This window comes from Serinus canaria, chromosome 1A (assembly GCF_022539315.1).
Source record: "Serinus canaria isolate serCan28SL12 chromosome 1A, serCan2020, whole genome shotgun sequence".
Classification (NCBI taxonomy): domain Eukaryota; kingdom Metazoa; phylum Chordata; class Aves; order Passeriformes; family Fringillidae; genus Serinus; species Serinus canaria.
This window is the reverse complement of record NC_066314.1, coordinates 62,618,241-62,636,357: the sequence shown is the minus strand read 5'-3', so window position 1 is coordinate 62,636,357 and position 18,117 is coordinate 62,618,241. Positions and strand designations below refer to the sequence as shown.

Sequence of the window (18,117 nt, the reverse complement as noted above, 5' to 3'; positions counted from 1 at the left end):
TGGTTTGAAACCTCTCCTGAGGACAGTATTGCTCGTGACTGAGTGGGCATCCAAGTGACATAGTTTGGATTTGTGTGCCAAAGGAAAGCATTGAGCAATTAAAGATTTGCACCTATTACATGGGATTAAACCCCTCAACCTGTGTGCTTCCTCCCTCCTCCTGATGGAGGAATTGACTTTCTGTGGCTGGACATGGGGAAGACCAGCATGACTGGAAAAGATGGGCACTGTCACCACTTCAGCTTATTCAGGGAAAAAACCCTCTATTTCTCTGGAAGGGGAAAGCTCAGCTTTCTGTCTCCATTTTACCAAAACCCTCTGTAATAGAGTTTTGGTTTATGAAAATACTAATTTCTACATTAAAGACATAGAGGAAAAATAAGAGTGGCATTAAGAGAAAATAAAGGAGTTTAACTGACAGTAGGGCAGCTCTCCTTGGAAACCAGAGAGGTTAGGATCTAATATGCAGTGTAATTCTGCACTGGTTGGAGCTTCATAACTCCTGGACAAGGCTGAACATGATTACTGTGCTGCAGCTACACCTGAGAAAGTGTCAGCACTCATTCAGGAAAAATCTACATGGCAACATAAGACAAAGGCAATTGTGATTTTTGGGGAGGTTGCTGTGTGATATTCACAAATCAAATGTCTGGGTTTTTTACATCTTTGCCTGTGTGAGAGATTTATTCCTGTACAAATATATTTGGTTCTGGAGGAAGTAGAACAGTCTATGTGAGGAAAGCTAATAGCACAGCTGTATCCTCAAAAAAAAACCCAAAACAAAAATAGAACGGAGACAATGCAATTTTGTGGCCTCTGTTATAGCTCTGTGTTTTAGAAAACAAACAAAAACAACCAAAAAAGCCCTCCTAAAATACATTTATAGTCTGAGATGCAGCCAAAATAGTCTGTCATTTATCAGAACCTATTTTTCGTGCCCACGTTTACAAATTAATACTTTTCTTTTTAAAGTTCCTCTTTCATAAAAGGACTTTTCTTAGCTCAAGTCCTATTTCAATCCCACTCTATTCTTCTGTACTTTTTTGCCATTAAATATCTTTAAATGAATGATGTGCAGAGAATTTTATTGTTCTTTTCCATCCCCAATAATAAATTTTAATTTTCTCATTCTAAGATTCTCAAAACTTTCTCATCTCTCAACAATTGTTTTACAATGGTGAAACAGCAACTAATTAGAGAAAAAAATCTCCTGATTTGGAACTTTATTTCAGAATTTCAGCTGCTGTTGGGCAGTATGGTAGTACTCTATACCAAGTGTTGCATGAGTCTGTAGTGAGCAGTTTGAGTAGCACACTATGCTGTAGAAGAGAGCCAGGGGAGATATTCTAGATAAATTTGAAATGCACTTTAGCTGATGAAGAAGTGACACTGGTGTTACCCTGCCAGGGAAAGCTGCATGATGACACAAGGACTGGCAATGAGAATACTCTCCTGAGTGAATGCTTTCTGTCCATGGATCTAGATGATAATTTTTTCCTAACTTACAATAAAAGACCTGTATTGTCCTTCATATTCAAGCTCTCAGCTCCCAAAAACTGCTATTGCAGGCACAGCTCTTTAACCCAGTGCCTGCTATCACTGGGCTATAGAAACACATAAATCAAATTTTGGTTTTTAAGAGAGCTTTGTAGAGTTTAGTGCCATCTGTGCCTTTTTCCTAACATCCATGCAGCATATTTCTGTACATGAAAAGCCAAGTCTGCCAGAGGTTTTGCAGTCTCCAACTTGCTTGACTTGAGGTTTTAAGGAATCTTCTGGAGTTGGTGTTGCCTTCACATCTTGGGAGGCAGATCCCCTGGTTGTGTCTGAATTAGTATGCTCAGAAGAGGCAGGGCTCCAGTGCTATCCCATAATTAATACTGATTAATTTTCAGCATGCTGCCTGGCGTGCTTCTGGCCCACACCAAGGAACACTTTCCCTGGCAGTGCCCAGGCACAGCTGAAGGGAGAGCGTGTGCCAGGGACTGCTGCCAAGAGAGTTACTCTGTTTTGGATGAGACTTTAGCTGTGAGACAGACAATGCTGCTTGCCCTGAGGAAAAGAGGTTTTGGCCTCTTTTATTTACTAGTGTAGAAATGACCTCTGAGAGCTTGAAAAATAAAACTTAAAAGGTATTAGCAAATAGCCTGCTGAAATCTATCACTGTGTTAATGACCCTACCCCATTAAATCTTGTGATTTGTCCTTGATAAAGAAGCCATTAAAGATAACTTCAGGAGGTGTCAATCTACAGGATTTGTTTTAGCAGCCTTTTTACTAGGGAAGGAAGGAGAAACTGTGGGGAAAACTTCAAAAATACTCACGTAATCTGTCCTGGTGCAACTGTTAAGCATTTGGCTTTTTTGTGGCAGGTGTTGTTTGTTTCACAGCTATCCATCATGCTGCAGCCTTTCCCAGGTACAAAGTTGGTGTAATGCTCCTTGCATTCACAGTGAGACTAAATCAGAAGGATGTGAGAGGGGAGAGAAAATCAGCTGTGCACAAATTGTGGATTTCAGCATAATTTCTGAAACTAGGGCTTGAACACAGTGTCTTAGTTAATCACCTGGTGAGTTCTGACACAAATATAAAACTCATATTTGTACACACTAGCCTGTGTTTTAGCCATGTGCACTTCACTGAGACATGACCATGAACTGCAAAAGAACCTGAATAATCAAGTCCTTCTTTGGCTCTTCAGGGTGTCCAAGCAAACCAGGCCTTTTGAAGCCTTGCTTTTTTGATGGTTCGAGTTCTACACACAGAAATTGGAGCCAGCTCCCAACACCATGAAAAATATGTAGTCTTTGAAAAGTGCTGTTCACTAATTGTTTTCAAAGACTCAGATTGCTTCTTTCCTAAATAAACCAAATTTAGAGATGATTGTGTGGTACCAGTATAAGGACCCAGCTGGTTCTACAAGTCCTCTGTGTCAGAGAGAAAAAAATTTAACTGGGAGATTTATTTCAGTTGCCTCCATTTCGGGGAGGCAAATCAGAGCCAAAATAGTCCCATAAGAAACAATTCTATTGCCATTCCTATTTTCAGAGAGGAGCTAAAAGGACTCCCTCCTATTCAACAGCAGGGCTTATGGTAAAGCTAGGAATAGCATTTGATTTCCTTGGGAGGTGTTTCCATACCCCCGTGGCCTCTTTTTGGAGAGGAAGCATTATTTGTTCTTGGGCAGTTACACTGACCTTTCCTGGACTATCGTAGATGCAGATGCTGGAGTTTGCAGGGCAGCCCCCATGTGCTGCCTGGCAGGGGTCTATGGGCAGGCAGATTTGACCATCCCCTGTGTAACCTTCTCCACAGGTGCATTTGTGCTGGTTTGGCCCGAGGTAAGCGCAGTCGGCGTTAGGATCGCAGACCTTGTCGGAGCACGGGTTGATAGCTTGTGAGAGAAGGAGTGCAGTAAATGAATTGTTGCCCACAGCTCTAAAATTGAAGACAAGGATTTACCAGAGCACCTCCATTGCAAACAAAGCCTGGGCAGACTAAACTTGTCATACCAGCCAAGTCTGAAGTATTGTGGCCGTGTGGAGATGGAAGGGAAGAATGTGTTTATGCTAACATAGCAACCAACTGTTTGCTTTTGAGCAGAAATGATCTCTTAGCTTGGCAAATGGAGTTATAAACAGATTAAAGCATGAAATGTGCTCATTAAAATATAACAACTATTTCCTTGTTCTCTGGTGGATTTCAACTAGAGAAGGTCAGGTGGGAGGTACGAGGTCTGTGCAAGCTTCAAGCACATGTTAGATCAGTTGGAAAATATTTCTCAGCACAATAGGCCTTCACTGTTTTCTTTCCGGTAGTTAAACAATATAATGTCATTGGATCAGCTGTGTGGAAAACTGTCCAGCAAGTACTTTAGTCTTCCACACTCTTCTGCTTTCAGGATGGCACTAGAAGCTCACTAGTTATTTCCATGAACATTTTTTTTTCTTTTTTTTTTTTTGAGGCAATAGCATTGCTTGCTCTTTTTTAAGATCAAGCAGTGTTTGGAGAGCATCTTCTCACACCTTTGTGTCCATGTTTGGTTATGGTTAAGCAAATGCTGTATCTAGAAGATGGCATGCCCTGGAGACACCTAAGTGGTGCTTCCACTGTTTTCGCCTCTTTTCTCCCTTGGTTTCCCCTCAGCTGAGACTGATCTGAGCCAACCTCTTCTAAACTGTGCTTCCAGCATCAGATTAAACAATATTCTTTGTTGCAATTAGTCTAAGAAGAAGAACTGGTACCATAAGACAAAGTGAGTAGGGAAAAGAAAATTTGGACTCTTAAGCAGTTAATTTGGGCATTGAATGGCAAGTTGAGTCTATAAAGACACGTTTAAGGTAGAGTTTACCTGTAGCTGAGATGATATCAGCTTTGTTTCATGAAAAACAGGAAAGTTAAAATGAACTTTACTTGCCTGTAGACTTTGTGCTTGCTGATGGAGCTGAGCTGTCACATGATGGATGCTGAATAAATATAAGCCCTTGGTTGCTGTCGTTATGGAAGTAAGCTTTGAGGCTGAACTCTACCAAGCAGAGGGATATGTAAGCACTGGTGACCCAGTACCCACCTTATGTGTTTCAAGGGAGTTGACTAGGTTTAGTCTGATTGGACTGTATGTATTTAGTCTGCATGGACTGTAACTTGTTAGCAATTGGATGGATGGGTTCCTGAAGCACATTTTAGGATTTTGTTTGTTCCTGAAGGAATCTAGTTTGTGCTCTGGGATACGAACGCAAAAGAAAAATTAGATGGTGAGATGTGGCTCAAAAGCACATTCCACATCTGAGCTGTAACACTAATGGTGGTGTATTTAAAGAACTGGGGCAGACATGGGAATTACTCACGTTCACATCTGGCACTGTCCCCGTGGAAGCCGGGCAGGCACCTGCACTGCAGCTGTCTTCCATCCTCCCCTGAGGCAGCACACCTGGAGTGGGCAGGGCACCGCAGCGCCTCGCACTCGGCCACGGCTGAGGGACACAGGGGACAGGTTAAGCTGTGTCTGCACGCTCTCAGGCTTTGGGGTTCTGTGGAAGCCCAGGGCACCAGGAATATTTCTCTGCTCTGGGGTACCCTGACCCTCAGGGGAGCACTGACTTTGACCCTCATTCATGGAGAAAGTTTCCTAGACTTCAAGATAGACTGGAATCCACAAAAGTGTGAAATAGGTTATAGAGAGCAGTGTAGGTGTGTCACTTGGTGAGACATTTAGGTGTTGGGATTTTTAGTATGCTGTGGATGGAAGCAAGATGGAGGGCACAGGGTGTCATCCTGGGTTTCTTCTTCATGCTTCTTCTTCCTTCTTCTTCTTGGGTTTGGGTGGCATTTGGTAATTGGGCAGAAAAGTCTGCATTGCAGGTTTTTGGGATCAGTTATTGGGTTGAAAGGGAAAATAATCTAGGTGTTAGTTCTTAGTTGGATAGTTTAGTCTTAAAAGACCTTGTAGCAAGAGATTGTTGGCCATTTTGTGCCTTGCTGCTGAACTCATGATAGTGAGGCTGCTTTACTGATAAGAAATGATAAATAGCTGAGTCCGAACGTGAAACTCCCATCTCAAATTCCTTCAATCCAGACCCAGAGAAACTGATAAGGTTCAGCTTATGTTTGGTTGCTCTTGCATGGCTAACCTGAGACCACTTCATCCTCACCAATTCCACCTGTATCACAGCTGTTGAACACCTCTCCTGTGGAAAATGCTACTTACCCTGGTCACAGTGGATCCCTTTGTATCCAGACAAGCAAGTGCAGCTTCCATCCCCTGCAATCCCGCTGTTGCACACGCCGTGAACGCAGCCACAAACTACAGGGAGAAATAGATTTGCTTTGCTGAACAAGGATGGTGCTGGGAAAGCCACCCTTACTCATGGCAAGGTGTGTCCTAGGCAGCAGCTTTGGCCAAGCCAAGCTCTGACCTGAGGGCCTGAATTTTTAGGTGAGTTGATCAGTACTTGCAGTTGAGCACGTCATAGCACGCGAATTTTTGGAGGCTGTTAACAGCCCCAAGTCTGAAAATCTGCAGAACACACAGTGTACACACCAAACTGACTTGTTGCTAATGTCATAAAACTTGCAAAATTTGACAAAAAATCTGAAGCCAAAATTGGATATAATGTGTAACATAGACCTCTTTAGTATCAGTTCACCTATTGCTTGGTTTTGCTTCAACTCTGTATCTCTCACGAACCTCAAGAAGAGATGAGATTTAAGACCTTTTTTTTCTCCTCCCTAAACAGGATTTATTTAGTCAAAAGCATAATTAGAAGTCTCAGATTTCTCTCTTCCTACAGTCTCTCATTTCTGGTTATATTCTGGTTATAAGCCCAGTGACAATATGCACACAAGATGATGCATTCACAGTCCAGGCAACTAAGAGACCCTTAAAAAATAATTTTTGAAGCCTTAAGTATTCTGAAAAAGCTTTATAGTTATAACTGTTTGAATTATGGCAGTGATGCTTTTTAAAAAGGACATTTAGAGTTACACTTGGAAAAGTCCAAAAGAGGTACAGAATTGAATTGCTGGCTTCGTGTTTAAGCTGCAGTGATGTAGCATATCCTCGTCCCCTTAAAAACAAAGCTTGTGTTCATGCAAATCACCTGCACTAATTAATTAACAACTTCTTACCTATGTTAATAGTCATAATATAAAAACCAGGAATGTCTAAGATATTACTGAAAAGCAGCCACAAATGAACATTGTTTATGTTTTATTAATTTTAGAACACTTGGAGGAGCTCAAATATCTGACAGCTGAAGTGTAAAATACTGCCTAAATTAATATGTAATTGAATCCTCCAGTAACTTTTTGGAAAATAATTGCATTTCTGATGTTAAATGCATTCAAGTACCCTATTTTCATGAAAATGCTGGCTCAGTTACATTTCTATGTATCAACACTGGCATCCAGTGGACAGCTGGTAGAAAAAGAGCCTTTGAGCCAGCAGTGGTGTAGGATCAGTGTGGAAAGGCTGACACAGGTTATTTAAATTGAGACCATTTGAGACTCCTCAAAACTAACTTGATGTAGGTCTTGAGGGAAGAAAAGGAGTTTTACTTTGAGGTAAGCAATGATTACCACTTAAGAATAAGACGATTTTAAGTTGTTTTTTTTTCTGGCAGTTTTCTGGTCTTTCAGTGTGATTTTCAGCAAGGGTCAGAAAGGTAAAATAGCAGAGATCATTAAGAAGCAGGCAAAAGTGGAAAATTTTATATGCATAAATATACTTGTGATACATAAACATTTTAGAAAGTGTACATGACTTTAATTGCTCCTTCAGACTTTCACTTCTGATTGATTTCACTGATTAGCCATACATCTTCAACCACCCAAACCCCACAACTAAAGTAAACACATCCTTTATCACACTTTTGACAGAACTGTGGCTCTCCCTGGAACAAAATGGAGCAAAGAGCTCTCTTTCCATTCTCCATTGTGTTCTCTGAGGCAGAGAGCAGCTCTTACTGAGAACTCTTTGGGCCCTCCACCCATTTCACTGTGATTTCTTAGAGTCTGAATACAGCTTTCACTCCCTTCTTCTCCCTAATCAAATAAAGCAAGTTCAAATTTACCTGATGTACAGTCAGGGCCAAATAAATTGTCTTCAGCACATTTTTCACAGGCTGTCCCACCAAATCCTTTCTGTGAATTACACAATGGAAATCAGAACTTAATTTTTTCATCTCTCTCTATACAGACAGATATATGCTTAGCAGGCTGAAAACAGCATTTTTACTGCCAAAAGAAAATAACATGACAGTTTCAATCCCATATCTTTTTAAAAAGTAACCTTTAGATCTTCAAATCAGATGTTCTAAATATCAAGGTAACAATGAAGTACAATAATCAAGCCTAATGTCCAAATCAGGCTTACAATTGTTGGGTTGTATTTTCTGGCTGCTTCTACCTCTGTCTCTATTTCATATGTCCCCAGAAGAGTATTTTTGATGTAAACTAAGGAAGAACCAGTAGAGGGGGAGGTAAAAAAGATTAATTTGAATTTTTTATTAAAAATCTTTTTGCCTGAGGTTTAGCACTACACCTTGCACTCTCAGCAAAGGAGCAATGTATGGAGAGTACCATCCCATGTACAAGTTCTTTCTCTTTAGGGCAGAAAAGTCACAAGTTTAAAATTTAAAATTTAAAAATCAGGAACAGAGCACAATTTAAAAACCAGAGGAACTCAAAACACCTGTTTCAGGGAGGCAAGGTGAAAGAACTTCTTAATAATTCCACCTGAACATGCTTAAGTCTGGAGAAATAATAGTGTAAAGATTAATGCAATCCAAGAAAAAAAATGAATCTAAGCTGATCAGCACTGCTATTTCTGGGATATTTCCCTTTAATGTATTTATAGAGTAGAACATACATTGCTCCTTAGGACAGCTTACATGCTATTGTTGATTTGTTTTTCTTTTAAAAGAGACGACTTACCTGACAAGTGCATGTTCCATTCCCAGCTATGCCCTGTGAGCAGAGTCCTCTCCCGCTGCAAGGTGATGCAGCTCCCCCTGGACATGCTGGAAGTGACAATGTCAGAGCCATCAGTCACTTTGCTCTGACCCTTGTGCTCCCCTTGCACACAGGTGGCCACCTTGGCACATCTGGGGTTTGGGCCAGACAGGGACTCTGGGGACAGCTGCTGTTTTGCAGCTGCCTGACTCTCCTTGCTGGAATTTTAGCATCAGCAGAGAACACCACCCTCTCCTGTCTGGGAACTTAGGCTAGTGACTGTGTGTGGAAGCCCAGGGCACTGGGAATATTTCTCTGTCTGCTCTGGGGTGCCCTGACCCCCAGGGGAGCACTGACTTTGACCCTCATTCATGGAGAAAGTTTCCTAGACTTCAAGATAGACTGGAATCCACAAAAGTGTGAAATAGATTATAGAGAGCAGTGTAGGTGTGTCACTTGGTGAGACATTTAGGTGTTGGGATTTTTAGTGTGTTGTGGATGGAAGCAAGATGAAGGGCACAGGGTGCTGTCCTGGGTTTCTTCTTCATGCTTTTTATTCCTTCTTCTCCATGGGTTTGGGTGGCATTTTGTAATTGGGCAGAAATGCCTGCATTGGGGGCTCTTTGGGATCAGTTATTGGGTTGTAAGGGAAAATAATCTAGGTGTCAGTTCTTAATTAGATAGTTTAGTCTTAAAAGACCTTGTAACAAGAGACTGTTGGCCATTTTGTGCCTTGCTGTTGAACTCACAGTAGTGAGACTGTTTTACTGATAAGAAATAATAAATACCTGAGTCCAAACATTAATTACTGTCTGAAGTGCCTTAAATCCAGACCCAGAGAAACCAATGACTGGAACCCTCACAACTGTGGTCAAAAGTTTGAACAAAAAATAATTCTCTTATTCTAAAGTACCATATGGCTTTTTTCCTGCTGATCCACCTCTGTCTGCCACACCCTAAGCTGTTGGCTTTTTTGGGACCAGTGGAGCTTGCCTGAACACTCCCGTGTGTTGATGTAACCCTGATGGATTGATAATTTGCTCTCAGGATTTTATTTGATGCTAAGTTAGGGTTTAATAAGCTTTTTATTTCCCTCCACCAAAATTGCATTTGCTTTACATGGGAATTTTTCCTTTTCCCTGCTACCTTTGTAAGACTGTGAAAATTGATTCAAACGATCTTGGAAACTGAAATAACTAGATATCTCACAAGCAAATCCTTTCCAAGGGGCTGCAGTCACTAATCAAACTTGTGTGCCAAAGGTGTGTTGTGCTCTTCAGTACCTCTGGTGCTTAAACAATGGTTACAGGCAGCAGTACAGATGGTGAGACAGTCTGAACAAAATCCCCAGCCAGCAGGATGAGATAGGAAAAAATAACCATATTTATAATAAAAATAGTCTAAATGTTTTGTCTGAAAGGTTTCAAGATTGAAATCTCTACTGAAAGATTGCCTACAGGAAATGTGTATTACAGTGGTTTTTAGTCAGATCATTCTGTCATTTTTTCTCTCCTCTAGGGATACCCTTATTTTTCACAGTTGTCCTGCCCCTCCTTGGAAATGATGTATTAACTCTCTTCCATAAGCCTTTCCTTCCCGTATTTAGAATTCCCATTAAGTACCATAATTTTGTTGCAGGTGGTATCTAAATGTATCAAACTCTTACTGGCATCCCAGGTACTCTGCTGTACCTTGCTAGTGGATTTATTACTTATAAAGAGTCTCAGAGTTTGTTCTGTGTGGGTGGGGATGGGCAGCACTGGATTCATGCTCCCCCTGCCGAAGTTAATCCTGATTTAGAGTATTTAGGTAATGTGGAAGTTTTAGTAAGAATGAATTTGATTTGGACAGAGTGATGAACAAATAAGTAGATGTGCATGTGTGTACACTTAATTCCACTGAAAGCTTGGGCTTTATATCAGTTGTTAATATCTCTTAATTTATTCCTTAATGTAGCCTCAGGTCTACTGCATCTGCCTAAGCTCCTTTTGAAAAACCAATAAATTTAAAGATGAAAATTTAAGTGCTGTTTATCTTATACATGCTGAAATAATGAGATGTTTTAAGAATTTAGGTTAGATAACTACAAATGAGGGAAAGTAATAAATAAACATCCTTTAATCTTTAAAGTGGCTTTTAGTGAATGTTTTTTTCTGGCTACTGTATGACAACTAAATCTTAAAGATTCATGGCAGTTGTACAGAATAGAAAAAATATATTTGCATTGATGCTTTTATTGAATGTGCAAGGATAGAGAAAACTCAGAGTTCATGGTATAATTCCTACCATTCCAAAAAAAGTTACTTTAAAATTGTTGACAAAGCAGGTTTTATTTTTGCCCTTGGCATTCATTACACTCCTTGTCTTCACTGCATCTTGTCTCTTGTTTTGATACCAGCACCAAGGGACAGCTTTGTCAGCAGTGAGGTAAATTACCAGATTGCTGAACAAGTTTGGCCAGGCAGATAAAGGGCTTCCTGCAACCCCCAGGGCCACAGGAGGCAGTGCTGGGACACTGGAGCAGGGCTGGCACAGTCCCCTGCTGCCACCCTGGGGACAGCCAGACCTTTTCTTTTATTGAGGATGCTTTTTGAAAAGCAGTAAGAAAGAGATGCTCTTGCTTATCTCTTAACAGCTGTCAGTGTGAAGGCCAAATCTTTGAATCTAGGCCAAAAGAACCTAAATCTATCAGCATTTGTTCCCCTTCATGAACTTAAATTCAGCACTTTCCAAGTATTATCAAATAGAGCCTCTTAAAGTACTTCTCTTCACCTGACTCCCTGTGAGGCTGAAGCCGTGAGTAGTACTTGAAAAGAAGTATTTTGAACCCTATAATTTGATAGCATTAAATTTATTATCTTTCCTCTTGGCCTTTTTTTTCTTTGAACATTTCCCCCCCACCCTTTATTCTTACAGCCCTTTCTGCTCAGTTGGTCATGCACCTTTCAGTTGGTACCCAGGCTTTTCTTAGGAGCCATGGAAATATTTGCCCAGAATGGGACCCTGTGCTGGGGTAGGGAGCAGCTCCTGCTGCACCCGAGCTCCACCAGCTGTAGTACCTGTGGCTGGCTGATCCTGGTAGTGTTGGAAGGCTGTGCTCTTTCCCCCTGGACCTTTTCTGATCCTGTGCTTTTCTCTTTTTGACTTTAGGACTTTTTGCAGGGGGATTGGTGTGCAGCTGGATGGCTTGGTGTGCTGCATGGGGATGGGACAAAAGATCTTTCATTCACACTGTGTGTTTCAGCACGTGCTATCATTTAAGGAAGTCAGAGTGCTATTTAAGACCTAATTTTGTCCTTGCCATCAGATGATAAATGTAAAGCAAACCCCTAGTCAGGGATTTTTGCCCAGCCTCAGGAAGGACCGTCTTTCCTCCAAATATTTCAACATGGGCCATATTCTATTACAGAGGTTGTGATAATGTAGAGATAACTTTTTCCCCCCTCCAAACGAAAGAAGAAACAATGCTGAGACCTTGATTCTTTGCTTTTTGGGGTCAGAAGTTTGTCCAAAGGAAGAGAGGGTTTTCCTTGCCTTGGCAGCCTCCTTGACACAGTGGTGCAGGCAGGGCTCTGACTCTGGGGCAGGGGGCTCTGCCCCTCTCCAGACAGACTGATGCCCCTTGTTTGGCTGCCCAGAGCACCCTGATCATGGCAGGATGAGCTCTTGGGCTGCATTTGGAGGTGGGGAAGTTAAACCACCCCACAGGTGACTCTCTTCAGAAGGCATGACCACACACTGCACACTCAGCTCTTTGCCTGGCTTTTCTCTTGCACTTGCAGTGAGCTGCAGTCTGACTGCTTTCCTCTAGTGATAAATCACTGGTGTGACTTATCCATTTATCTACTATTTGCCTTTAGTAGATAAATCACTGGTGTTTAAATAATACCTTGGGCTAAAATTATAATTTTTTAAAAAAATCTTTTTTGTGGACAAGGAACTTCACAGACAGAAACAGACCATGAAGCCATTAACTAAAGGAGGAAACACTGGCTGGGCAGGGAAACTTCCTCTGCAGGTCTGGATGCCCATCTTGGTAGCCTGAGACTTGATGCATTTGTGGAGATGCTGACAAGCTTTTCCTGAAAAAAGGGGCAGCAGGAGGGGAGGCACTCCTGATTCCCTTCCTTCAGTAAAAACCTTCAGCATTCACAGGCAGTTAAAGAAATGGTTTCTAGTTGAGCTACAAGAAAAGATCCTCTCTGCATCACAAAATCAAGAATTAAAGAGATTTAGAAAAATTTCAGATGCAGATGAAGGTGGTTTTGACCTAAAATGAAACATTTAATTTGTGGTTTGAAAATCTTAATTTTTCAAATCCATTTTGGTGGTCCTCCTGAATGAAATAATTTTGCAGGCATTGACTGCAATGATTTGTTTTGAAAATCTCAAAATCTAGGAGGTTTTCTGAGGCTCTTCACATTTTTCTATGAATTTTGCTTTGTAAATGAAAACTTAAATATCTATTTTTCATATCCTCTGAATTTTAGCTGAAAACTGCTATTTATTTCTACTTTAACAAGATTGGAGGAACAAACTTTTCACAGCAATAGTCTGTGAAAAGAAGAAAAGTTGCTGCTTTATTTCTGTTCAAATTCTACATGAAACTAAAACCCCAAAACAACTCACCCATGCAGTCTGGGCCCCAGTGTCCCTGGCAGCACTCAGGTTGTTCAAATTCCTTCACACAACGGTGCCGACAGCCCGGGAAAGAAAGTGTGTGTGTTTTCATTTCCAGGTAATACCTGTGGGGAAAAAAGTTACAGCTGCTTTAAAAGCCTCCTGTGGGGGAAAATGAAATTCTTAAGTTCTTCTCCTTTCAGTGGCAGACAAGAAAAATTTCAGCTTGGTTGCATTGATCTACTTTTTTTTTTCTTATTCATTAAAACATGCATTGAATGTCAAGTTCTAAAAAGATCCTTGGAGCTGTTTCTTTTGAGGAGTGTATTTATCTTCCCATCCCAGACTAAATACAGCACATTTCTCTAATTTTTGATTTGAAACAGTATTTTAAAAATTGTTTAATATCAAGGTTCTTCAAATTCTAAGTAAAATCAAAATAGTGACATTTTCTTTTAAGTAGTTATATTTTTTCTAAAATACTGCTTTTTTTTTACCCCCCAGTTGGAACGGCAAGATGTCAAATTGGTTTTGAGATCTCTCTTCTTGCCCTTTACCCCTACAACTCCCTGATCTAGAAGTGTGAAAAATACTTTATTTATATGATATATAAGATTAACACTGAAATATAGTATATACATTTATAATATATTTTTGTATCATTCATATCAAGTATGCAGAATAAATATAGAAGAGACTATGATTCTATTCAAGAGAAAATCTGTTAGATCATCAATAGCAATGCTTATTTTCTTCTTATATCACTTGCTGTTTATCTTCAAGCATTAAACACCCTGAATGCAGCTTGAGTTCTGGAGTTGGTGAAGACAATGCTAAATGTTCTATAAGAAAATTGCATAGACTAGAGAATTTTTTATGTGTATTAATATTTTATAATTACTATTAGACACAATATTCTTAATAATTAATATTAGAAAACTACTATAAATATAATATCAGTATTTCTAATAGTGAAATATTAGAAACAATGAATATTAAATAATATTAGAAAACAATATTAATGAGAAAAGCTCTGACAGAGGAGGTACCTGCAGTCTGGTGTCCCAGTCCCATTGGTAATTTTGGTGTACCCAGCAGGGCACTGGGTGTCAAGGTTTAAAGGGCAAGGCACACATTTGGTTTTCATTCTAATGAGCAGTTTTTGATCACATTGCTTCTTCACCTGCAACAGGAGCAGAATAATTAACAAGGAAAAACACTACCCCAAGTGACATTGCTCAAAAATGACAACTTTAACTCAGCTTTGTGCTCACTCACAGCTCTCTTCTGTTCAGCAGGAGCTCCTTGTTTTGGAGCTAAACTAGGATATAGACCACGTATCAGTGCTGTGCAGGAGCTTTGTCTGCACAAAATCTGTCCAACCACTGCAGGATAGACCCTACTAAGTGTAATATTTTTCCTAACAGTGCTTTATCAACAAATGCTAAGTTTGTCAGACTTAAAAGCCAAGTTACAGAGACAGCCTCAGCCTACAGAGTGTTAGTTCCAAAGCTGCTGGCAAGTGCCTTCCCCACTCAAAGGCAAAATTAAACAAGGTGCGGAGGAAGCAAAACTAAATCAGCACCACCATACTCATCTAAAGGGCTATGGCTGGTATTTTCAGATTGGTGTCAAAGAATGGCATCTTGCTTTGCATTCCAGTCTGCTGGAGGTTTTGGGCCTGGCCCCACCACAGCACTCAGAAAAGAGCAGCCCATTTTTGGTTGGTTTTTTTTTTTGGTTTTTTTAACCTGTTTTTACGTGTCTATTGTAAAGCAGTAAGTCATTGCTGAGCTGCGTCTAATGTTGGCTTTATCTTCTTTCTTATTGGTGTTTGTAGAAGCTCCCCATTCACAAATGGTGAGAAATGACCTAATTCAGAGTATGGTTTTCAAAAACCAGCAACTTAACCCTGTGCAGCCCAGAGAGTGCTGGACCTTCTGGGCACTCGTGGGATGCTGCAGCCTCTGCAGAACCTCACAGCAAGTCTGGGTGGGTACCCTGGCACCTTGGGCAGGAATTCTACAAGCCCCATGGTGATCCTGGGTGCAGCCCTCACTCAGCAGTTTCTCAGCTTGAGAGCTGGGCATTTCAGCAGCAAAGTGTGTGAGGATGTCTCACAGACACTGATGAGGAGATTTAGCTCCATAACCTCTGAGCCACTCTCTGTGATTGCCACCTCCCCCATACAAGCACATTGCAGCATCTATTTAGTTGTCAAATTTTAGTTTTCATGAGTGCACTGTTGAAATCTGGTCTGGGTAACATTGAAATATTTGGGTAGTGAAACCCTTTTGTTGTGTAGGTGCTTTTCAGGTGTCTTTTGAAGTAAAAATGTGACTTTTCCCTGATGTGGATATAATGTGAATACAGCTAGAAAAGAAATTTGGTTTTTGTCAAAAAGGAACTCCACAAATTTTCATTTTTGGAGCAGTAAAATTGAGTGTTTTGAAAAGGAAAAATTTAAATAAAAATAACTTATGTCCTTTCTCTATCACCAGCGGTAAAATACTGTTTGTTTTGGAATATTATTTCTACTTTCTCCCAATTCCTCATTTTCCTTTTTTTTTTTTTTAGAGAAAATGGAAGAAAGTAGACTTTTTAGTGACTCTTCTTTTAGTTTTTTCTTTTTTTTAAGAAAAACATATTTCCCAGTACTTTTTGTACATTTCAATGTATGTTTCCATTTAAAAACTGCAACCAGCCAACAACAATAGCAACAAAACACCTGAGTGTCATCCTTTTCCCCCTTCCAATTCCTCTCTCTTTTTGTTTCCCCTTCTAAATCTGTTCTGCTTCTCTACAAGGGTGGTAAAAACAGATCTTGTGAAATTCCACAGATTCACAGTATTTGTACGTGACAAATACCCCACTTCCCCAAAGGTCTACAAACCCTTTAATTATGTTTATAACTTTGTGTTGTTGCTTTACAGAGCTCAATTCCTTTGATTTTTATCCCTTACCTGTCTAAAATAGCTTTTCCTCCTTTTAGTTAGTAGGAACAGATAGTTTTTGCTATAGAAAAGTTTCTTCTTTCATCTTCTGACTGACCAGAAATCCCAATCAATTTATTTTGATAAATGCATCATTTATAGTCTTTTAACACACATGCCAGTTTTAGACTTTTTCAGTGTACTCGTGCTATATCATTTGAGCCAGATTCTCATACAGAATAAACAGATGCATTTCTGTTATTTCAGAGGACTGAATTACAGAGCTCTCAGGTTATAATTCATTGTCTGTTAAAGTGGGTTTTTCTGCCATAAGATACAGCATCTGATAACTCTTCTCTCTATAACACAGAATAAAACAGACAAATTATAATCCATTATGTAAAAAGCTGCTTCTTACCTCATCTTGGACTTGTGATGTCAAACTTTGTTTCATTGTAACCAAAAAAGCAAAAAAGAACAAAAACCTTGGAGTTTTTTCCATTGTGAATTGGACTTTTTTCTTTCAGAGCCGTCCAAGCATGAAAACTCAAATTTTGATATGAAATGATTGTTAGAAGTGCTGTTTTTTCTGCATTCTCAGGCAAATACTTTTAACAGGGCTCTTGTCTTCCCCAAGGTAAATGAGTGAAGGATAAGGCATGCAGAGCTTGCCTAGGCAGGAGAGATTCCAAAATGCAGGGAATTTGCTGAAAGCTTTCACTGGAAAGCTGAATAAAGCCTCCCTCACTGAATGACAGGATATCCTGACAGGGCTTCCATCATTTATTCCTCTCCCTGGAGCTGCTGATAGTACAAACCCAAGGACACTGAACTGTTGTGACAGATGATTTTAGGTGAGCATGGATAGGGGGCTGGAATAGCTACTGGGCTTCTCATTATTCCAGTTATTTAACTGATCTAAGGGAGAGCAAAGGATCTCTGGAAGTTGGCTTATCAGCCCTAATAACACAAGGGTAGGTCGCCCCAATGTGGTTCTGGGAGAAATAATTTTATCTCAGAAGGCCAGAAGAACCTCTTCCAGATTTGGTTAGCTAGATAAAAAGGGACATATTTTTCTCCCTTTCTGCTATTTTTGTTAAAGAATTTTGACTGATTTTCTGGAGCTAAGCAGAGGAAAATTGACTCAGCTCTATTACTTGAGTATGGTTGGGAGAGATGAATATTCAGATTTGCCAAAAGTATTTTGATTTTGCCATTTTGATTTGCCAAAAGCAAGGCTTTTTCTTTCTTCTCAGAGTTTTTCAGTTCATTTCTAGTGCTGCTCTTTGCCACTGCTCTGGTCAGTCTTGTACAGGTTCTCTCATGTGTCAAATACACAGTAATGTGGCTCCCTCCACTTTTTTAGCTTTACTTAGAATTTTTTTCTGTCATTAGAAGGTGCTCCTTAAGGGTGCCTTAATACAAAGCTGTGCTTCATACCACCCTATCTTTAAATCTGTGTGGTTTTCCTAAAGAACTGAGTGGTGATAAACATCCAACAGAAGGTACAAATCCATCTACTTTTGTTACATGCTCTGAAAGAACTCTGCAAAATCGCTGGGATGGCAGGGCAAGGTGTTTCCTGTACAGTCATCAAATCCTGTTCCTTTCTCTATATGATGAGGAAAGCAAATCATTCCTTGTTTATGATAGCAGCCAGGGTTGTGATGGACATGGTGACAGTAGGTAGGTTCCTTAGAAGGGCTGTTTCTTCTTTCTGAGGTCAAGGTTTCACCTTGCTTTGGCTTTGCACACAATCTGGAGATATAAATAAAAAAAAGGTTTGGCAAGTTAAGTCTTTCCAGTCCCTCCCCTGGCAGAAGGGATGGCTCAGGTTTTACTCCAAAAGCAGAATCCTGGAGAATCTCCTCTTCAGGGCAGGGATAGCCCAAGGCCACATCCCATTCCTTGTGGGAAGTTTGGGAGTGCAATTCACCCTCCCACTTGTGCAGAGTGGCTGTCTGGGCAGGGTCAGTGGCACGTGGGCAGAGCACATCTGCCTGGTCCCTGTGTCCCTGTGTGGGTTCTGGCAGGAGCTGGCAGCTCCTTCAGCAGCTCAGGGTCAGCTGGGTCTCCTGCCTGTCACTGTGGTGCTGAAAGGAGCTGTAAATCAA

General features: G+C 40.4%; 1 protein-coding gene across 1 annotated transcript in view; it reads right to left on the bottom strand.

Annotated features, from left to right (window-relative positions):
• The window catches only part of STAB2 (stabilin 2), an 81,203-nt gene extending 64,448 nt beyond the window's left edge, over positions 1-16,755 (bottom strand). The window contains exons 1-9 of the mRNA XM_018918733.3: positions 16,422-16,755; positions 14,120-14,253; positions 13,080-13,195; positions 8,433-8,518; positions 7,571-7,640; positions 5,707-5,802; positions 4,847-4,972; positions 3,197-3,393; positions 2,324-2,457 (exon numbers count right to left, since the gene is read on the bottom strand). Coding sequence (XP_018774278.3) covers positions 2,324-2,457; positions 3,197-3,393; positions 4,847-4,972; positions 5,707-5,802; positions 7,571-7,640; positions 8,433-8,518; positions 13,080-13,195; positions 14,120-14,253; positions 16,422-16,505 — 1,043 coding nt within the window. The 5' untranslated portion in view covers positions 16,506-16,755. The remainder of the gene's footprint in view (positions 1-2,323; positions 2,458-3,196; positions 3,394-4,846; positions 4,973-5,706; positions 5,803-7,570; positions 7,641-8,432; positions 8,519-13,079; positions 13,196-14,119; positions 14,254-16,421) is intronic.
• Between the last annotated feature and the right edge of the window lie 1,362 nt (positions 16,756-18,117).